Source organism: Clarias gariepinus, chromosome 10 (assembly GCF_024256425.1).
Source record: "Clarias gariepinus isolate MV-2021 ecotype Netherlands chromosome 10, CGAR_prim_01v2, whole genome shotgun sequence".
In the NCBI taxonomy this organism is placed as follows: Eukaryota; Metazoa; Chordata; class Actinopteri; order Siluriformes; family Clariidae; genus Clarias; species Clarias gariepinus.
This window is the reverse complement of record NC_071109.1, coordinates 24,122,311-24,145,698: the sequence shown is the minus strand read 5'-3', so window position 1 is coordinate 24,145,698 and position 23,388 is coordinate 24,122,311. Positions and strand designations below refer to the sequence as shown.

Genomic DNA, 23,388 nt, shown 5'->3' with positions numbered 1-23,388 from the left:
AGCAATGAGCTTAAACAGGACTCAATGGAACCGGTTAGATTCCGGATCCGATAAAACATGCAATAACTGATGAAAAAAGCTGTTTTAAGTTAAGGGTCTTCCCAGCCATTTATCTAGTGCACACAATCAAGTGAATTTTCAAAAAGCAGACAATATATACATAGTAAAATGAGCATTTTACCAGTTATGGGGTGCAGATGAAACTTGTCTGCATTTGGCCCATGAAGAGTAAAGGAAATCTGTCCGTTTGTGCCAATGTCTGGATCCGAGGCAGTGATCTTCAGGAGGAAGTGTCCTGATGGGGAATTTTCCATGACTGCTTCAGTGTAAAGCAACTAGAGGAATTAACAACACACAGGTTTTTATTCTGTAACATATATTTTGTAAATATGAATTTATGAATAATAGTGCATGACTTACTTGTTCACACAAGGGACTGTTGTCATTGCTGTCAAGAACATGGACTTCTACTGTGGTAGCAGTTTGAAACTTTCCATCTGTGGCTATCACTTTTAGACTGTGTTTGTCCTTCATTTCCCTATCTAGTGACCCTTTTGAAACCAGTCTACATTCTTCTCTCGCAACGGTGACTGCGAACTGTCCAAGTGGATCTCCGTCTTTGAAGAAATGAGACACAAAATGTAAACTTTGGGAACACCGATTCAGTCCTGCAAATATTTTACTGCAGAATTTAATACAAAAACTATATCCTGTACAATTGTTTATTCATGCACTTATCCTTGACATAAGTCAATTATGTGCACAATGCATAAAATTATTAAAACAGATACAACTCAGGAGCTGCTGTTAATGTTCACCTCAAACCTCAGAATGGGGAATAATATGATCTAAGGGACTTTGACCATATCATGGGCTGGATTAAATATGTAAGAACCTGACTTCCTTGAATTTTAATTCATAATAGATTCTAGGATTACACAGAATGCTTTAAAAAACATCCAGTGATCAGGAGTTCACAGTTCTAATAACAGAGCAGAATGGCCAGATTGGACTAGGCAATGTTTTTTCCAGTCTCCACATGCCCAGTTTCAGTGAGCCTGTGCCTAATCTATTGTCAGATTCCTGTTCTTTGTTGACAGCATTAAAACCGGATATGGCCTTCGATTGTTGGAGCCCATCCATATTTTTTCCCTCATTTTGATTTTTGATGTGAAGATTACTTAAAGCTCTTGATTTTTTCTAGGTTATTTTCGAACATTTGAGCTGCTGACACATGATTGATGATTGGAAGAAATTCAATCCATATTACATCAATATTATTATCCTTATACAGTTATTGATTACTAGGAGCATGGTGTACTCACCTGTTATATAACATGTGACTTGTCTGTTGTCAGAGGACACATCATTATCTGTAGTTGTCAGAACAACTATTGGTTCCCCAGGCCTACTGTTCTCAAGTATGGACCCATGATAGACCTCCTCTGTGAACTGGGGTGGATTATCATTTTCATCAGTGACCGTCACTTCCACGAGGGCTGATGAGGAAAGCCTGACACTGCCTCCATGATCAGTGGCTACCACGTAGAACCTGTACAGTTGTTTGGATTCACAGTCTGTCTCCTTCATGGTGGTTATCCAGCCAGTTTGTGAGTCAATACGGAAGATCTCACTGATATCATCTCTGTCTGGCTCCAGAGTGTATATCACCTCTCCATTAATGTCTTTATCTGGATCATTAGCTGTCACCTGGATCACTGTGGTGGCAGCAGGCATATTTTCAGCCAGTATGGCTTTGTACACATCAGAATCAAAGTTGGGCTGGTTATCATTCACATCCTGAACCTGGATGTTAACAGATACTAGAGAAGCTACGTCAGTTCCGTTATGATTACCCTGAGCAATAACGTCAATCTGATACCACTTGGTCTTCTCATAGTCAATATTTTTCTGCACAACAAGGGTTCCACTATCTTCATCAAGAGCAAACACTTGATCTCTGTTGCTTTCCACAGTGTTGCCATCTACTAGGCTATAGATGAGTGGTGTGTCAGCATCAGCCTTGACTGTACCTATCTCATAGCCAATAGGGAAATCTTCAGCCAGTGAGAATGTATATAGTGGTTCAGTAAACCTTGGTAGAGGGACCTCTGGAGGGACTACTTTAACCTGGACTGGCACGGTGGTGTTGTAAAATGGTATTCCTCCATCCCGAGCTTGGACTTTGAAATTGAAGATCTTGTTTTCCATGCCAACCAGGCTCTCTTTGACACTAACCACACCAGTGAAGGGATTAATTTCAATCACCTCCTCGGTTACCTCCTCAGCTTCATCCACTGTGTAAGTGACATCAGCATTCTTGCCTTCATCAGCATCATAAGCCATTATTTGAATAACTGGAGAACCTTTATTTACTGTGGACTTAATAGACACCTGGTACTGAGAGGCTTTGAACTGTGGTGCATTATCATTCTCATCTGTAAGGATAATCTTCACAGTGCAAAAAGCTACTCTTCCTCCACCATCCTTAGCCATGACCTTGATGGCAATCACTCTTTGTGAGGGATTTTCTCTGTCCAAAGGTTGAGAGGTCACAATTTGTCCTTCACCATCAATATTGAATTTTTCATCTGCTAGTTTGTTGATTATGGTGTAATCTACGCTGCCATATGGACCATCATCAGGATCAATAGCAGCCAGACGAATTACACGTGTTCCTGCCTCTGCGTTTTCAGCCAGTTCGGCTTCGTAAACGTCATGGCTGAAGTATGGGCTATGCCTGTTGCTGTTGGTCATGACAATGTTAACCGGCGCAGTTGTGTGAAACACACCATCCGAAACAGCAACGGTGAGATTGTAAAAGGAATTCAAATTTCTCTTGCAAACATTGGAAAATGAAATAAGCCCAGATGATTCATTCATAGCAAAGTACCTCTCTTCATTACCCGAGAGAATTCTATACTGGAGATTGTCCTTGCTGTCAGGATCTGAGGCCTGGACTTTAATTACAACGTGTCCACAGGTTGCCATTTCATCCAATGAGGCTTGATATTGAGGCTCACTGAAGTTTGGAGGGTTGTCATTGACATCCATAACATTCACAGTAATTTGAGCTTCACTGCTGAGAGATGGCGTACCACCGTCTTTGACTATGACTTTTAGATGGAATTCTTGGGTGGTCTCATAATCTAAAACCTGTGATGTTAGCAAAAGACCACTGAGTGGATCAATTTTGAAAAAGTCTGTTTCATTTTTTCCTGTGTCAACTATTTCATAGGTTAAGTCTTTATTTCTACCGGAGTCTCTGTCAAAAGCTGAGACTTGTATTACAGATGAGCTCACTGGAAGACCTTCTAACAATTCTGCTTTGTAGGTACGTTTCTCAAAAACAGGAGCGTTATCGTTGATGTCCTCGACATCTATTTGCACTTTGGACTCACTAAAAGAGCCGGTTATTGAGTCTGTGGCCCGAACGGTCAACAGGTGACTTGTCTGAGATTCATAGTCTAAAAAGTCAGAGACACTTAACATGCCTGTCTTGAAATCAATGTGAAAATATTGCGTGGAATTTTCCTCTTCTTCCAGGTTGTAGATAAGTCGGTAGCCCTCCGGATTTTTTGCCTGCACATGCAGAATGTTTGTGAAGGGAGGAATGTTTTCAGGCAGTCGTAACGGATAAAATAGACTTTGAAATATCGGATGGGAACGGTTTTGCACTTGTACATAAAGCTGTGCTACTGTTGACAGACTAGGCTCTCCTTCATCTGAAGCTCTTACAGTAAGCACATATTTGTTTAACGTGTCATAGTCTAAGGGTCGTTGAAGGGACACATCTCCAAGATAGGGATCAATCCTGAAGAGATTGAAATCCTCCTCTAGGGTAAATATTACAGATCCATTTTCACCAGTGTCCTTATCAGTTGCCAGGACTTGGAACAGAACGTCCCCTGGTTCTGCCTCGTCAGATATCATAAGAGTATTTGGAAGGTTTGATATGATGGGTGTGTTGTCATTGATATCATCTACATAAATTTTGACATAAGTCACATCCATTCGTTGTGGATTTCTTGTGTCTCTGACCTCCACCGCAACATCATACTCATCCTGCTCCTCTCGGTCGAAGGCAACGCCTGTTGTCTGCAATACACCTGAAGACTGCACCACTGAAAACTTATCGGCTGGGTTCAGGACTGAGTAGATCAGTGGTTCGTTAAGGTAGTGGCCCGTAGCTCTGAGTACAGTTAAAGTTTTTACAGATGTTGTGTTTTCAAGCACTGTGCCAACATGGGTCCGGTCCTCAAACTTTAGACTAGTCCTTTTCATTTCAGTGACATTAACATTTACCAAAGTGGTGTCTCTGTATACACCATCTGAAGCTATAACTTTGAGCTCATAATAGGACTGAAATTCAGAAGCATTATTCACTGAGATTTCTCCAGTTGATTCATGTATTTTAAATGCATCTTCATGGTTACTAATACTATACAAGACTAATGAATCTTCATCATGAGCCATTACTTGAATGACTTGCATGTCTTTAAAAACAGGGGACATGATGGAAACCGTATAAACGGGTAGTGTGAACTTAGGAGGACAGTCATTAAAATCTAGGACACGAATGGTGACTTTGCATGGTTTGACAGCACTCAATGTGGGCTCTCCTGAGTCCCACACTTGAACCGTGAAGGTAAATTCAGGAATGGATTCAAAGTCAAGCGCAGATATCAGTGAGATTGTCCCCATGCTTGGATCAATTTTAAACATTTGCCTTGCCTCAGGCTCTTGGATTTGGAAGATCAGCAGAGCGTTAGATTCCTTGTCGGCATCTGAAGCCTTGATGACCAATGGGGCGTTGTTCTCTCCCATTACCATACTGTTTATCTGTGCAGACTCACTGATCTGGCCGTAGTAACTGCCCTGAAGAAAAACAGGTGCATTGTCATTTTCATCTATAATATACACATAAACAACTGCATCTGATGAGACCCCCGCTGTATTTGTGGCTCTTATTTTGAGTTGATAAGATTTGCACTCTTCAAAATTTAGGGCTTTTTGGACAGAAAGCCGTCCAGAATTTAAATTGATTTGAAAAGTTCCATTAGGATCACCATCTTGGATCCTGTAGTTTACAGCAGATGGGCAGCTAGCGGAGACAGACAGCACTGGAATGCCCAAAGCACTGCTTTCACTTATTTCAGTGACGTATTCATCCTGTGTAAACCTGGGTGCTGTGTGCTCAGACAGCTTTAGATGGATGTTAACAGGACAGAGGTCACTGCGCTGGGGAAAACCCTGGTCAGTGGATTTCACCACAAGCTGGTATTGTTCTTGGGAGAGCATGTCTAAAGGCTTAGCCACTCTGATGCTTCCTGTCTCCTGATCGATGTCGAAAGCTCCTTCTGTATTCCCTCCTAGAGAAAAAAAAAAGATTTTAGATATTGTTGTTCCTTATTGTCTCAGCCAAATTTTTTGTAATATGTAGCTTATGTGTGAATACCAAAGACATATTTTCCTTTAGTGAAAAAACATAGGATAATGTTTACTTAAAACCCATTTATAGTAGTGTACGGGCTAAGGGCATTCACTTACTCACTTACTCATCATCTATACCACTTTATCCTGTATACAGGGTCAAAATTTAGGGCTTGGATCCTATACAGGGTGCTTAGGGCAAATAGAGGGGTACACCCTGGACAGGGGCCAATCTATCACATAGCAAACACACAAACACACACTCACATTCACACAATACAGGCAATTTAGGAACACCAGTTAGCCTAATTTGCATGCCTTTGGACTGTGGGAGGAAAATGGAGTACCCAGAGGAAACCCACTAATCATGGGGAAATATGCAACACAGACCCAGAGGTGGAACCCATACCAGGACACTGGAGGTGCAAGGCGATAGATCTAACCACTAAGCCACTAGGGCATTTACTGTGGTGGTTAATAAACATTAATGTAAAACAGTTCAATAAAAGTTTTCAGTTAGAGCTATTGTACTTTAAGCTTTAAAGTAGAGTTGAATCCCTCTATTTCAATGCATTGAGGCGTTTCTGTCTTCTTGCGCCATGGTGTTGGAATGAATGATTACAGCAATAATATATTCCAGTTCAGTTTTATTTGGATAGTGTTTTTAACAATTGACATTGTCGCAAAGCAGACCACATACAGACCACAGATATCAACTGTAGCACCTGTGTTCTTACCTGAGTGAATAGAGTAGACAATCTCAGCATTACTGCCCGTGTCTTTATCCAAAGCTTTAACTCGAAGCACCTCTGTCCCAGTTGGAGCCAAGTTACTGATGTGTCCCTCATAATGAGTGCTCATGAATGTGGGTGTATAGTCATTACAGTCCTCCACATGCACTACTGCTTTCACAAAGTTCCTCTTCACAGGGATCTCTTGATCACGAACCTGAATAATAAAAAAAAAGTATAGTTAAAAGTAGAGTTTGTTTTTTAATGTTTGAATCTTGATCAAAGTCTTGAAAGGACTTGTCAGCCAAAGTCTTTTGAGAGCCCCATGCTACGCATCAGCGAAAATTTCATGAAATTCGAACATTTTTCATGAGTACAAATCAAACAGTGTGTGTGCTTCACGATATGACAAATAAAACTAAATTCTAGTGCACTACTCCTGACTCTACATGTGAAAATTGGCTATGAAAAGGAGCACGGGAGGCATATATCTTAACAATTTTTGCCAGTGGCATAAAGCTGGGTTATTAATTAATTTTCCAAAGAATCAGTCATAGCATATTCAAGAAATCATTCTTTTAGTGATAAAAGACTATGACATATTGATAGCATTAAACAACAACAATATCAATAAGCACCTACTGTATTTATGGATTATTTGTATTCACTACTTATGTATTCCATAATCATACTGGTATTTCTTTTTATATAAGATAAAATTTTATTGCTTAAGAATGTTTAATTTATTTAGAAATATATGCAAATGTTTGGGAAAACATTTCTCTCACTCTTACTGGTGTATACACCTATACGCTCACGTTAATTATTTTTATTATTATAATAATTATTATCATTAAAATAATTTATGATTACACGAAGGTATTTGTGTACACGAACACGAATGCATTTTGAAAAGCTTCACAATCTTTCATATGAATAGCAGTCCAATGTCATTACCATTTATGTCTCCATTAAAGACGTGAATGCATTTATTCTAAGCAGATCAAGCACAGCAGGCCGAGGCAAGTCTTAGCATTGTACACTATGTAGACTCCAAATCATTATAATTTTTTATAAACTGTTATAACAATATGCTGTTATATGTGCTGTTATAGTTTAATCTAAAACTTGTTTGCATGCACACACAACACAAACTCCACATTCCCAGAGTCTGGGCCCAGTCCCAACAATCGACACTGCCCTAATTCCTAGATAATAATTGCTCAATTATCATCTAAAAGCTTGTGGACTGTTTTATTCTGTTCGTTTGGTTTTAACATGAAAACTATTTTACCATCACTAGAAGACTGTGTGTGGAGATGGCCTCATAGTCCAGCGCCTCAGTTAAGACAAGAACTCCGCTCTTTGGATCCAGGTGGAAATGCTTAAGGCTGTCTGGGTTGAGACTGCTGTGGATGGAGTAAATGATCCTGCTGTTGATGTCTGCATCTTGGGCACTAATCTGCAGGATCTCCTTAGCTGGTGCCGTGTCCTCTGGAACGCTCACCTCGTACATACTCTTTAGGAACATGGGTCGATGCTCATTCATGTCGAGCACCCTGATATAAGCCTGTTTTTGTTAAGAGGAAAAGAAATATGTAATGCTTCTGAGTTTGTTTACATGATTCACATCAGAATCCAGTAATGAAATGGGAGAATTTTGCAAAATTCAGTATAAAAACAAAAAAAATCATATATTTATATAAATAAAAATAATAATCATATTTTTTATATAACACCAAACAGGTTTCTTATTAGCTTACTCATATAATCCGTATCTATCACTGTGTTATAAATGTACTAGGTTCAGGTAGCAATTATGACAGATGTAACATATTTAAATGTACCTACAACACACCCGATCATTTTTCCCGCACTACTTACAGTGACACACACAGCAGTTTTTACTGGAAATACGGGCAAATTTAGTCAGATAAGATTGTGTTCTGAATAGAAATAAAGACTCCCTGTTGTCTAAGGCTGATATGTACAGTATAGCAATGTATCATAATGTCTCCACATCAAATGTACACATGATCTTACCTGTGTTGTTATGGTCTGGGAACCATCTGTTACGCTGACGGTAAGGTTATAATTGGATCTTTTGCCAGCATCAAGTTGCCTAGCTATGACAATACTCCCAGAATTCTTCTCAATATAAAAGTCATGATCTTCATCTCCTCCTAAGAAATGACAATGATTTTTTGTTAGCCCCAGACCTGTGAAATTATTCTTAGGACATCTGAAGAGTAAATGTCATCGCCTCTCAGCAGATCCCTGTATGAGCCCACATATTGTAATGTATGGCTGAAGGAGGAATGTCAAATATTATGACAATAATGCACAGGATGATTTGCAGTCCAATTTGAACTAAATAAAACCAGTTTGCTAAAGTGACAGTTAACCCCTTCAATTGACATCCACTCTAGCGTGGTAGAGCTCAACAAGGCTCATTGAAAAGCACATTCCATGTACATGCATGTACTAAGGTTTTAAGTGTCCTGCACAGTATGTGCGTGAATGCCCAGCTCATCTGCCATTGTGAGAGGACTTTCAGCGCTATCATGTTTCCCATCTACTGTACATTATTAAGACACTAAGTCATTTTAAATCCTCCCTAATAGTTTCACCATATGCAAAATGAGAACTTTAAAAAAATATATAAAATATATATATATATATTATAATTGATTCAGGGAACATATTTGGCATGCAAACACGCAGGCCAGCCATCTAAATCAGTAGGGGAAAACTCATGCCTGCTTTGACAGATGGTGTTTATAGAGGAATCCACCTTATGAAGGATCATGGTCCTATTTTCGAAAGACTGACGATTGTGCATGGGCCTTTAATTTTTTATTTCACAATATTCTATTAACTGTGATTTCTGTAGAGTGAATTAACTTGTACTGATCCAGTGACTGTGACAAATCATGTTTAATCTGGAACTGTCTCATTTTCTTGGTGGCTTTTAGAGCATTTCAGGGGGAAAAAATGTGTTTGAAATTGTTTCTGTTTCTAATCAATAAGTAGGTCTTCTTCAGGCAGGGGCAATTGTTTCACGGTGCCACAGTTTTGATTAAAAAAAAACAAACAGTTAAATTAAAATAAAGTAAAACACATTTATCAGATTGCATTTTTTTTTTAAATTGGTTATAATGACTTGGTGCCATAAGTTAATTTAGATCGACTAAGATGTGCCTGGCGAGATTATGGACTGAGCTTTAAGGCCACTGAATAACCTTATGCAACATAATACCTTTGCTATGTAAAATTCAGATTCATGGCATGGCCCTACTGTGTAACGGCCTACAGGTTTCTACTTGTCTTGTCTTGTTTGGTAAATTGAGCCTTGAGAGTTCTTGCAGTAGTTTTTCTGCCCTAACAACCTTTAACCCACATAAAGGTGAGCACTGTCCCTGGCAGTTCCTTCACCGGCTGCTGACTATTTTCCTGGCTCTCATCCCTGAGGAGTTGCAGGTGGTTGGAAGCTGATCATATGCTGATCAGTGGAATTTGGATGGCTCTGGTCAGCCTGCTGCTGGGAGACTGGGGACTTTGGCCTACCATCTAAGAAAATATGTCAGGGTTTAGATCTGCCTCCTGGTACCTACAGCTATGCCCTCCACAGGACGTGTGCCAGTATTGATATTCTAATGCACTCAACTCAAAAAAAATAAAAATAAATCAGTGGTTAGGAAAGGTGCTAAAAGCAGATGAGTTAACAATGACTTCTCATTGTCACATAAATGACTAATTTATCACAATTTATAATTTTTAAAGCCCCCAGTATAATGCTAAATATGTATTTAAATAAGTACAGTATGTAACCCTGGCGATTTAAATAACCAGCATGGAAAACCGGAAAACCCACACGGACATGGGGAAACAAATTTCTATCCACAAAATGTAAAATTTTTCCACTGACTGTTGAGGTCTGTTATAAAAGCCATGAATTCCACCCACATGTCTAATTATAATATTTATCAAGCATGACTCACTTCATATTAAAAACCATATTAAAGCTCCTTTAACATTTCCTCCGGTTTGGCTTTGCCAGCTCTGGCAGCTGTCGCAACGCAGGATTATGCTGACATGAACAGTGGACTGTGTTCTCACCAGGTTGTCTCGTTCATGTTTACTCAGGCATGCTAAAATGGAAGGAAGTATGATATTAGCGTACTCACCTACAATGTCGAACCAGAGGAGGCTTGTTATGATCTCGGTGCTGATGATTCCCACCATTTGAGTGACAGGGTCTGATTCCATGACGGCAAAGGTGAAGAGTGACTCGTCAAAAGCTAAAGATTCCAAACTGGGTTCTGGTTGTGGCAGCCATTCAACATCTAGACGTGACTTGGACATTCTCGCGGGATTACCATGATCTGTGGCTCTTATCTTAAAAAACGAGAGACATAGAGACGGGGTAAGGTTAATTTTGTTAGGTCACAAAAATGTATGTTGTATATGTCTGATTATTAATTAAAAGCATCAAAATAAATCTGTAAAAAAAATATGTAGAAAGAAACGTGGTATTTATGCAATGTAATTTGTACCGTTAGGATGTTGTAGCTGCCTCGTGCAAACTCTCCTTTGGCAGTCACCACCCCTGTGGTTGGGTGGATTTCATATCGGCCCTCCATGTTATCCTCCAGGCTGTAGGTGATCTGCCTGTTGGGACCGTCGTCTTTATCTTGTGCGATCATCCTGAAGACTTCCTGGGTCATTACCTTGTTTTGGCATTCAGGCAGTTGGACCTGAAAGAGCTTGTGACTGAACTGAGGGCTGTTATCATTCTCATCCAGCACCTGAATGACCACTGTGGCTGTGGAGCGCATCGGAGGATCTCCATTATCTGATGCAATCACCTGTACAAATAGCAATAATAGGAGTAACACCGTTTTTTTAGCATATGTAACATGTAGCTGAATTCCCAGAAATCAATATATTGGCAATTTACTAGACTCTTGCTTACTAGACCCAAGTTAGAATATGTACAGCTTTCCCAGCATAAATATTAATGGAACTCATTTGGACATGCTAGTTCTGAATAAGGCCTTAGATCTGTAAAAGCTTATGTTAATCCTAACAATATGAACAAGAGAATGCCCAGATTTGCCACTTAATTTATAATAAACAATAATAAACATAAAAGGTATTAAGCCAGCAAGCTCACTTCAATAATGTGCTCTGCTCTCTGTTCACGATCCAGGGCTGAGACAGTGCTGATTGCACCTAAGCAAACACAGGCAGAGGGAGAAAAAAAAACAGGCAGACTAATAAATGGTATGACACTTGGATGGAAGGCACACCTGTTTGTAGACCTTAAAATTAGGGTTTCACTCTCGTTTCCTACAGCTTTGCTTCAAGTGTTTCTCTAGCTCTGGGTTCTAAAGTTAGTTCAGGTGTCTAAAGTCAAAGAAAAGTCTTTGCAACAATAATTACTTTCACGAGGCTACACTGGCAAAAAAAAAGCAGAAGTATCCCAACCAGTGCCGTGGACAAAACTGGCATGTTTTTTCATGTAAGGAACATTTTATGAGGACACAGATAAGTGATTGTTGAGAATTCTTTGGCAAAGAAAATAAAATGCACAATGAGCAGGAGTTTATCAGCCTTTGTAATATGTAAACATCTCAAGCTGTGATTTCTACAAGACAGACGATCAGATCCCAGCAGGGTGCTGCCGCCTTACCAACACTCTAAACAAACCCTGCTGGGCTTTTTACACTACTCAGTATTTAGGCAGGTGTCATTTAAGAGAGCATGGTTTAAGCATTACTATCCACCTGGACAATGACGTCAACTTGGAGTTTGGGAAAGGATTTAAAACACACTACCTGGCCAAAAAGTAAAACAGAATGTCTAAAATATTGGCCTGCATCAAGCACGCTGCTGAACCGTTAACCCTGACGAAGCAATCAGGTCAGGAAAAAACACGAATGACTGTGATCTGAGATGACTTAAATGGTTGGTGAAGTTGCATCTGGAAAAATACAACAGTAATCACAGTAAAAGTCAACGTACAGTAATTCCACACATGCAGTATGATGAGACCTTACAGGACTGGGAATAAAGGCTGTGTGGCCATATGAAAACCATTCATTAGTGAGGCTAAGTAGACAAAAAGGCTTCTATTTTCTAGGGAGCATAAAGATTGGAATTTGAAACAATGGGAAAAGTCCTGATGAGTCCAGATTGACCTTATTCTGGTCTCATTAGACCCACTGGGATGGGTGTGTCAGGGTAAAAAAAGGAAGCGCATGAAGTGATGCATACATTATGCATGGTGGTGATCTGGGGTTGCTTCAGTTGGTCAACCAGACTCAGCAACGTTATGTTGCATTTAAAAAAAAAGTCATCTGATACCCTAAATGTACTGACTTACCAAGTTATAACATTTATGGATTTTTTTTTAAATTCCCTGATGTTACAGGATTTTTCCAATTTGGTTTCGGGAGCATAAATCTCTTATTTTGCCCAGACAATGCATATAGAATTGCTTAAATTCAGGTATTAAATTAAGGCGCATCAGACATTTGAATTAGACCAGTTACACATACAATATGTTACTTTAAGTTCCTTGCAAGATGAGGTTCTAATCCCAATCCACCCCATATTTGTTTTGTCTTTGGCAATACAACTCATTGTCCTTATCCTTAATGAGAAGATCTGGCTACGCTAAGCCGTTAAGGCGGTTAGCTTCGTCATGCTGTTCTTTGTGGATATGAGTCATTTTAGGCCCTGTTCTGACATGGAGGTTTTGATATATCCAGCCCCATCTGCCTGAAGAAAATAACAAGAGAGCACTTAAATGTCTTGTTATTTAGTGCTAATTTGCTTTCAGACGTCACATCTTTACATTAGACATTTAGAATTCTTTGATCCCCTGGTCTTCCGTGCAGTGTTTACCAACTGTCTAACTTTTTCATTTAAACTTCACAACCCAACAATGACTTTACAATGCTTCAAAGAACAGTGATGCGTGTTACTTCCAAATTCTTAAACGACAAAAAAAGCTGTCTTTAACAGATTAGCAGTGTGCGATTTGGAGCTTCCCCTCCATGTGCAATAGACTTTTGTAATGTCCTTTTTTACAGGATGGAGTGAGTTGTGCGTGGTCTTGTTTAGCCTGGGGTGGAGCTTATAAGGCAACAAAGAAATAAGAAGCTGTGAACGGACAAGTACGAACTTGTGATGTTGGTTAATGTTGTTCTAATTTTCTAGACACACTTCAAAGAATGAGCTCTTCTGTAATCAAAGGACAGAGATAAGGTGTTTTAGAAGCTTTTTGCATGCTTTGGGGTCTTGCATTAAAGTTTTCCATCAAATAATAGAGTTTTACACACTGTAATTATTTATTATTAAGTCTGTCTTGTTCCTTCAGCACACCTTGGTTACACCTAGCATGTGCCTGAACCTGTTTGAACTGTCAAATGCTGCAGGTTATTTTTCTACTCAAATAGTTTTTAGCACATTTGATAAAATGTACTGTCTCAAGACAGAAAACCTCTGCACACATCATGCCTGCAATTCCATCGCAATAAATTAACTGAATGACTTGTGAGTAGAAATGAAAGAACTTCATGACATCCAGTACCTGTCTTTGAATTAATGTCGAAATACGTTCGCTGAGAATCAGGGATGTGGAACGTTATCTTCCCCTCTGATGACTTGTCCACATCTGTGGCGGCCACCTTCAACACAAATTTGTCTTTGGACGAATTTTCTTGGATTGAAGCGAAGTACATAGGTTGGGACAGCTCAGGAGGATTGTCATTGATGTCCAAAACTTCAATGTAGACTTCGGTCCAGGTCACCAGGGGAACAGTTCCCAGATCAGTGGCATACACAGTCAGCCAGTAGTGCGTTACAGCCTCCCTGTCAATTGTGTCCGCCAACTGAATCATTCCTAAAACAGAGAGCCGATAAAATTTTTAGTTATTGAATTTTGACATATTACAGATAATCATTTTTTTAAACGCTTTATAATTATTACATTTAAGCATCATTTTTTTATCAGGTTTTGCACCACGGCATTTCTCAAATATGATGGATTAGAAGTTGATTATTTTTCATAGGAGTTGTTGGTTGTAATTCAAATCACAACTGTAAGACAGTTGTTTTCATTTACAGATACAGGAAAGACAACTTGTTGTTTTGCAATTTCGCTGTAACACAACCAGCAGGAACTAACTTGTCTTGTAGACATTCCACAACATAAATGTATATATATATAGTTAAAATATATGATGTGTTGTTTATTAATTAATAAATAAACTAATCATTGGCAATTTGCTGTGATATAAGGGGAATACAGTGAATTGAATCAGATGTGTGTAGTACATCATTATGAATATGGCATTGTGCTCTAATCTGGTGTACCTGTTTCTTCATCTATGATAAAGACTCCGAGTCCTGTCCCATCATGAATGCGGTATCTAACGACTCCATCTTTGCCCAGATCTTTATCCACTGCTGTCACAGTCAGGACCGAAGTACCTATTTTGGCATCTTCCATAACTGTAGCATTGTGTACAAATGAGTTGAACACTGGCTGATTCAGATTTTCATTGACGTCAAGCACTTCAACTTCTACAAAACATGAAGAGGACAAAGACCTGGGTTTCCCATGGTCCACACCACGAACTGTTAGATTATAAAATTGTTTTTTCTCAAAGTCCAGTTCCTTCTCAAGAGTAAGCAAGCCTGTGGATGTGTCCAAGACAAAGGTGCCTCCTTCACTATTCTTCAGATTATAGCTTACAGTGCCTCCACTACTCAAATCCAAGTCATAGCTTTCTACCCACAACAACACTGTGCCTGGAGGGGCATCTTCAGGAACTTTGATCCTGTAGACCTTAGGTACAAACGCAGGAGGATTATCATTGATATCTTCAAGGACAACCACTAAATCTGCTATTGAGATAAGTTGAGGGTCCTCTTTCGCTTCATCCCTGGCTTCGATCTTTAAGTCATATCGAGGGAAGGTCTCTCTGTCCAAATTCCCTTTCACGCTCACGTCCCCAGATATTTCATCCACTTTGAACAAGTTTGTAAAAGTTATCAAGGAATATTTGATCATTCCATTGTCATGTTGGTCAGGATCCGCAGCCTTCACTTTAAAGATGATTTTGTCAATCTCTGTGTTTTCAGGGATGCTCAGAACATATCTTGGTTGAGAAAATGATGGGGGATTGTCATTTACATCTAGGATATTGACAGCAAGCAATTTCCAAGCAGATATTTGTGGAGTACCTAAGTCATACACAGTTATGTTGAGAATATAGAATTCTTTTGTTTCTCTGTCTAACGAACAGATGATTTTTAGTTCTCCTGTGCTAGTGTCAATTGTGAAACATCCATCCTCATTCCCACTTGAAATTGCATAGACAAGCCTGCCATTAAAGCCACTGTCATTATCGGTTGCGTTAAAGTGCAATATAGGCACATTAGGAGCAAGATCTTCCCTGACATCAATGGAGCTTGGATTTGAAAGAGCAAACTTTGGAGAGTGGTGATTGATTATGTGGATATCAGAGAACGGTTCTTCATCTTGGGCAGAGAGAACAGGTTTGAGTGATTCAATGAGTTTCTCAGTTAACTGCCTGGAAACTCCAGTCTCCTGACACTGTCTCATGACTTCCTTTCCTTTGTCTGTTATGGATACAGTTACTGTACTGGTCTCAGCACTATTTTTTCCATCACTTGCTGTTATTTGTAGAGTAAATGTAGGAAGGTTTGTCACCGGAATGTCATTAGGAATAGGATGAGCTAAAAAGATGTTGCCGCTGACGGAATCAATTCCAAATAATTTATCCTCATTTCCTGACTGGATTCTGTAATGTATTTGCTCCAGCTCATCATAATCTACAGCAGAAATTATAACAATGTTACTTCCAACGTTTAGATCTTGTGGTATTGAGACATTGCAGGCCACTCTTTCAAAACGTGGAATGTTGTCGTTGACGTTGATCATAGTGACGCTCACAGCACACTCAGTGACACGGCTAAAGGGACTTCCACTGTCAGAAGCCCAGATCCTGAGATGGAAAAACCTTTTCATTAGCTCATAGTCAAGCTCTTCAGAGGTAGAAATGACTCCTGTTAATGGATCTATGGCAAAAGGTTGAGGAGCTGCGTTTGCAATTGCATAGGTGACAAAACCATTGTTGTCTCTGTCCATATCCATAGCAGAGACGCGTAAGATGCTAGTTCCTATCGGAACATTTTCATGCACAGTGGCCTGGTATGAGGGTGAGGTAAATGCAGGAGTATTGTCGTTCTCATCAGTCACGTCAACTATGACGCGAGCTTCAGTTTCACCAGAATTTACTGTGACATCAAACTCATAGTGAGATTTCTTTTCAAAGTCTAAATGGTCAGAAGTGACAATAATGCCAGTCTTGGGATTCATTTTGAACTTGTGGCTATCTGGGTTATTTTTGATATGGTAGGTGACATTTGCTAATTGTGGATGGACAGACACTTTAAGCACGTGAGTTTTTGGCGGGGAAAATTCGCTAATAGTTACTTGATATATTCTCTGATCAAATGTCAGTGAGGTTAATTGGGGAGACGGAATATGAATTTCCTTAATTGGCGTTAGCAAAGGGGGATTACTCCCGTCTTTTGCCTGAAGGGATAAATTTAATCCAGGTGCGTTTTTTGCCCAGTTAATTCGGTTTATTGAGACCAATTGAAAGTCATTATCCTGGAAGGCAGATGGAATAATTTCAAAATACTTCTCTGAATCTCCTGCAACTATATTCAGAGTGGCAGCTCGTGCCTTCACGTGGGGCTCCAGCTTGATGCTTACACTTATTCTTTCAGCATCCATTTGAGGAGCATCTGAAGTGAAAGGTGATGAAAGTGTAAAGTTGTCAATGACCTTTTCGACGTTTATGACGACTGTCGCAACATTTCCAAACTTCTGGACCCCAGAGATTTTCTTCGTCCTGTCCTCAGCCAAAATTGTAAGATCATACCTGTCTTTTAGGCTGGCATTAAGTCTTTTAACAAGTGTGACAGTGCCCGTGAAAGGATCCACAGCAAATGGATGTGCTCTAGCGGTGAAGGAGTAGTAAAACTCAGCATTGCTGCCAATATCAGCATCTGTCGCGCTTACTCTCACCACACTCGACTTCACTGGAGCGTCCTCTCTGATTACCACATTGTACGAAGCAGGGTAGAAGAGGGGTTTCAGGTCATTTCTGTCAAGCACCTGAATAAGGACTTTTGTTCTGGACTGATACTCATAGGTGCTCTCTGTAGCCTCGACAGTCAGCGTGTAGGCGTCTCGTACTTCTCGGTTGAGCATTACAGGAGAAAGAGAGTTACCACTTCCGGTTCCTATCCTCAGAAAGCTGAAATCCCCTACGGTTAGCTCCTCTGCTTTGAAAAGCCCATCTTCGTTGCCAGCGACAACTTTGTACTTGATGTTCCATAAGGGATCAGAAACTACAATGCCCATTCGTACCGGACTCTCCACATAGGTCCGGGGGGCAGAGTTCTCATTAATGGTGGCATTATATAAGTGGTGGGTGAACCTCAAAGGGGAGTTGTCCTTTTCAAGGCTCCCCTGACATCTGGATACGTGCAGTAGGACTGCTATAATGCTGAGCAGTTTAGCCCTGTCTTTCAAGGCCATTCTCAGTGACTCCTCATGGACCCTCAGACCTGAAAAAACAAGAAAAGTGAAAAAAAAAAAGTGTTTGCATGTGAGAATTTCACTTGGGTCAGGGTCACAAATGCTGCTTGACATCATAAATAGAGTTTCATTAAGTATAAATATAGTTATGAAATAATTAGTAAATATATATTAAATATTTTATATGCGGCTCACAGGGTACATACCTTGCACACTGGAACACTCACACGTACTCACCATGAGTGAACATACACGCGCGCATACATGCACGACACACGCACGCACACACGCATTCACACACAAAGTGAAAGCCCACAGACAGGTATTCGCACTCGTGTTAGAACATGCCTTAACAAAAGCAGCATTTTATTGTGTGTGCTTATGAGGCACCGTGTGTTCGACAGGTCTGCTCGCTTCATGATTTCGACGTGTCCTAAAAAATGAAAGGTATTGTTTCCTGGGTTTTCCCCTCAAAAACGAATGCTTTTCCTTCATTTCATTTTCCCGCAATTTTCTCTTGGTAAAAAGATATCAGGTGAACTAGATGTTTCATACCCTGCACCTGAAAGGAATTACTTATGTAAGTCTGATTCAAAATGCAGTTGGAATTGAGGATGTTCTTGCTAACAGTTAAGTGTTTCCTTGGTATTTTAACCTGTATATAAACCGTGTTCTGTAGTTGCGAAACCGTGAACCCCTCTGGGGAAACTTGAGGCTAGAAAAGTTGGAGAGCGAGTGAGTAAGCAACTGTTAGTAACAGGATGTGTCATGTGTTCTCGTTGTAAGTCACAGCCCACAGTATCAGCTACCTGTAGCCACATGCTCATACCCATAAGTTGAGTTTCACCATATGATATGAAAAAAAAAAACATTTCACAGTGCCCAACTTGCCTATGCTCCTTCATATTGGTATTACTGTATGTTAACCAACTGTATGTCAGCAAAAAAGGCTGAACTTCAAGTCTCAAATTCATTTAAAATTTTAAGTAATGGAGGCCACACTATGTACTCATCTATACTTTTAATTTAACTCTGTAAAAAATAGAGTTCTGTGCACGCATATCAGTCAATCACTTATCATGCATTCCATTTTATCCTGTATACAGGCTGGTGAGGGGCCTGGAGCCTATCCCAGGGCAAGAGGAGGGGTACACCCTACCAATGTGTAGGGGTGCCAATCCATTGCACAGCACACACATACACACACACTCACATGCTCATTCACACACTACGGGCAATTTGGGAATGCCAGTTAGCCTAATCTGTATTTCTTTGGACTGTGGGAGGAAACCAGAGTACCTGTAGGAAACCCACCAAGCACAGGGAGAACATGCAAACTCCATGCACAAAGATCCCGAGGTGGGAATTAAATATTGATATCAGTTACCAAGAGAATTCTCAAATTCTTAACAATAACTTTTGACAGTTATACTGAATTATTTTACAGGGTTTTTTACATTTGTGTTACTAGCAATAAGGGCATCTATTATAAATATAAAATTCTTTTTCACTAAGGGATCTAAATTGCAGATTAGGTCTAAGTGCTGAAAAGTGAAGATTAAAAGCAAAAATTCCATTTAAGCACCAGGGGTATCTGTCAAACGCTGGGATGAATGTTTCAAATTGAACTCATTAGCCTATAGTTAGTTTCAATATAGCTGTGCCTTTATATTATGTTTTATATCTTACATATTGCCCAGGTTTGGAGTGTATGTCATACAGTATGCATAATAATTTTTACAACTGGGATTGGGTTCCTGATTTTCATGATACACCTCGTAACAAATGGTATTTTTAACCTGAATTCCTGTAAAAATAAAAAGAAACTTAGCAAAAACATAATAATAAATAAATAAATCGATTAAGCTTTTACCAGGGGTGTTCAAGTCAAACTGGGACTTTTGATTGTAAAGAATAACAGGACACACTTTCTCTATCTAATCCTCTGCTACACTAATGCACTTATCCCAGTGTTTCACAAGCGCTTGAACACCATCAGTGTAGAAAGATTTAGTACGCCGGAGTCATGATCGGACTGTCTGCTTCTCGTCTGAACGCTGGCCTCCCAGCTACTCCTTTAATGGCCCAAGCATGTAATGGAAATGGCTTGCAGCGAGGTCAGGACTGTGTGGGGGACGAGGTAAAAACTCCCAGCTAAGTTCCTGTGCAAGTAATATCCGTGTGTGTACTGATACCCACAGACATTTGCATCTCTTTCGCAAGCTGGCGAGAAGTCATCCGTTCGATTTTCAAAGATCTGAACATTCGGGGAATGACTGCAGTGGGCTCCGAGCCACCTCGGCCGCGATTGTCATTCACAGTAGTACAGACATCTTTAAAAACGTTTACACCAGTCAGATGTTTTACTGCGGATAAGAGGCTCATTACTGGACTGTGCTTGAAGTCTTATGTAGATGTCAATGTGTTTCATACCTTCATTCACGAGAACGTTCATCACAAGTCCTGTTTGACTTGAACGCCCCTCGAACATAGAATAATGGGTGTAGAGCAATTTCAATAGCAATGTCATTGTGTTGCGTCCACTTAATGGTCCTAATGCAGGATTAGTACCTGTCTCCACACCCAGTGCCACAATCACCCAAATTACCAGGACAGACCACAGAAAAGACTCCTGGGACAACCAGTATGCTTACAAAAGTCTGTAAATTATCTTACCTACAAATTACCTCATCCCGTCATCTATAGATTTAATTACAAAAAGACAAACCTGATCTTCTGAAAAATTTGTACAAATTTAAATAATCAGAAGTGACGTTAGATTTTCTTTTATTTATTATAAATGTTAAGAAGTGTTAAGAAACTGTTCAAATTCTGACCTTACAATCCACAAGGCAAATTTCAATCAAGGCCTTAATTATTATAGAATAAAATATAGCGTTTATTATATCATGTTATTGTTATAGATTTACAAGTATTTATTTTGCTCAGTAGATGCTCTATCATTTTTGTGGATTGGGGGGATTTGGGGGGAAGTGGGAAGTTTAAATCATTTGGAGGGCTATCAGCAGTGTTCATCCCAGGTCAGCTCAGTTTCCAGGAAAAGAGATTCTTTAAACCAGAATATATTCTTTTTGCATATATGATGTAACCGGAAAACATATGGTCCAAAAATTATAATTGCTACAAGTTTATAAAACAGCTACATAGAATTTGTATTACAAAATGTAATGTCACAGAATAAAATGAATTGCTTACTGAATTACTCTTCACAAAAAACGTAAACCAGATAAATTATTTCATTACTATCTTTTTCTTAACAACAGAGAGAAATCAACGAAGCCACAAAATCAGGTAAACCCAAGTAGATACAAAGCACACACACACACACACACACACACACCTACTGTGACAGCAGACTTACCCGAGGTCTTGAGTGGAAACTCCTCATGGAACCTTTCCCTCAACTCCCTATTGCTTTAGTAATTTCAGATTCCAGCGTGGTGTTACAAGTTGTTGTTGTATGTCCATAATGTACTTGAAAATGTAGTTGAAAAAAAAAATCCCATCAAATCCCACAGTTCCTTTGGTTCCTTGCACAAGCTGATCGGTTTTTACACAAGTGAACAGTGGTAAAGAGCGCCCTGCTAGTCAGACACCTTCTTCCCTCAGGACGTTCATCCCTCCCCAATCTGTCCCTCCCTCTACCCCACACCCTCCTCTACTCTCCAACACCCAAGCAGACACCCAGGCACATGTAGGTCTCTCTCACGGTTTCTTTTTATCTCTCTGTACCTTCATGCTTTTGGGCTTTTGGACACGGATGGCTGTGTCGCAAGACCGTTTTTTTAGTACAGTACCATGCAGGTAGTAGGAATTAAGCTTCGTGTGTGTGTGTGTGTGTGTGTTTTATTATTTTAAATCACACCTTTAAAAAGTTTCCTCCTAGCCCTTCAAGATTACAATCAGAGGTCTTAAATTTCCTCAAAGATAAGAAACTGCATTGAGAAATCTAAAAAACGCTTTCAGGACATTTAATGAATGGATAATTTTTTTTTTTTTTAAGTTTTGCATTAAAATCATTTTAAGTTTGTCTGTAAGTCACTTTGTAAATGTAAGATATATAGGATGTCCCACAATTTTCTGATTGTAGAGACTTGTTACTATAGCAAAATGTATTCCACAACTTTTCATACTCAGTTTGAATTATAGTTGTTGTTTTTTTTATTATTAATTATTTTAGATTATATATTTTTTTCAGACAGCCTTCCAAAGTGCAGAGGGCATATGAAGGCCATGGTATGCAAGGAAAAGGATCGTTTAAAGGAATGCACTCAGAGCAATTACATGCATAAGACCTTTAACGAGCATGAGATACAAATATGTGTGTATTTAAAATGAAATTAAAATCATGTAGACGATTTTTAAAAACAAACAAACAAACAAACAAAAAACAATATTAATTCCCCCACGTATTGTGACACCCTATAGCACTGTCCCAACTAGTACCAGAAAGTGAGCTTTTATTGGGACGTTCACAACCACTTACAGCCTAAAGCTAAATATCTTCATTTTACTGTTATGTAAACAACACCTGTAATCCCTGGTCAGCTTAGTTGTCGAGTGAGGTGTGTAAGACCTGACCAGGTTCTAAAGAGATAACTCAAACCTTCAGGTTTATCATACCTTAAGTCACAACACTTAAGGGAGAATGGTGTGCTGATAGGATCTGTTTCACCCTTAGTGGCTTTATCCCTGGCCATTTTAATCTGTAAAATCAAGTCACCCTCAGAGCTTTGCAAGGGGCGGGCTTAGTTTTTAACCCTGAATTGTTAATTAAAGTCAAATTCAGTATGAACATCCTCAAATATGAAAGCATTATTTAAAGTGAGAGTGGATTTATGTGGTGGTAATAGGATGCCTGAGACACAAAGTCATGTGAACCCTTTTAACTATCAAGGTTTATGTCCCAATTGAAGCTTGTATCAGATACCAAGATCACATGCATTATTCAACAAATATCCATTAATCCTTAGTAAACACCTGTTTGGCATGATGGCGATTTAAATTGAAATATTAGCTAGTTTATATTTTAAAGAAATAGAACTATAGAGGCTGCACAACAGTACAGTGGTTAGCTCTCTACCCTCACACCTTCAGGGTTGATGTTTCAAGCGCCGCTACAAATCTGAGTGCATAGAGTTTGCATGTTCCCTCTGTGCTTGGACATGCAGGTTAAGGTAACTGGTATTTCAAAATTGCCTGTAGTATGTGAGTGTGTGTGTGCTTGCGCTCTGCGATGGACTGGCCCCCTGTAGGAGCATCCCGCATTGTGCCCTGAGTTCTCTGAGATAGGTTCCAGGCCTCCCACAACCCAAGATACAAGATACAGGACTGTACAAGATAACCTGTATAGAGAATGCATGCATAAGGTTTGAATTTAAATAAATAATTCATAAGTAGAAAACACCTTTTAGGCTATGCATTCACACTTAACCTTAAATCCAAGCTTTAAATCCAAATAAAGTTAATATTTGAAACACAAAACAAATATATATAATTATGTATATAGTGTCATTGCATTATAGCCCTCCGTTGGAGTGGAAGTGAAAGCAG

General features: G+C 39.4%; 1 protein-coding gene across 1 annotated transcript in view; it reads right to left on the bottom strand.

The window, feature by feature from the left end:
• Positions 1–21,367, bottom strand: part of fat2 (FAT atypical cadherin 2) — a 37,716-nt gene extending 16,349 nt beyond the window's left edge. Inside the window, exons 1-12 of the mRNA XM_053506135.1 lie at positions 21,197–21,367; positions 14,550–17,843; positions 13,765–14,076; positions 11,341–11,399; positions 10,721–11,032; positions 10,352–10,562; positions 8,208–8,347; positions 7,459–7,734; positions 6,171–6,381; positions 1,326–5,372; positions 421–617; positions 182–335 (exon numbers count right to left, since the gene is read on the bottom strand). Of these exons, the coding sequence (XP_053362110.1) occupies positions 182–335; positions 421–617; positions 1,326–5,372; positions 6,171–6,381; positions 7,459–7,734; positions 8,208–8,347; positions 10,352–10,562; positions 10,721–11,032; positions 11,341–11,399; positions 13,765–14,076; positions 14,550–17,814 (9,184 nt within the window). The 5' untranslated portion in view covers positions 17,815–17,843; positions 21,197–21,367. The remainder of the gene's footprint in view (positions 1–181; positions 336–420; positions 618–1,325; positions 5,373–6,170; positions 6,382–7,458; positions 7,735–8,207; positions 8,348–10,351; positions 10,563–10,720; positions 11,033–11,340; positions 11,400–13,764; positions 14,077–14,549; positions 17,844–21,196) is intronic.
• Positions 21,368–23,388: the final 2,021 nt, after the last annotated feature.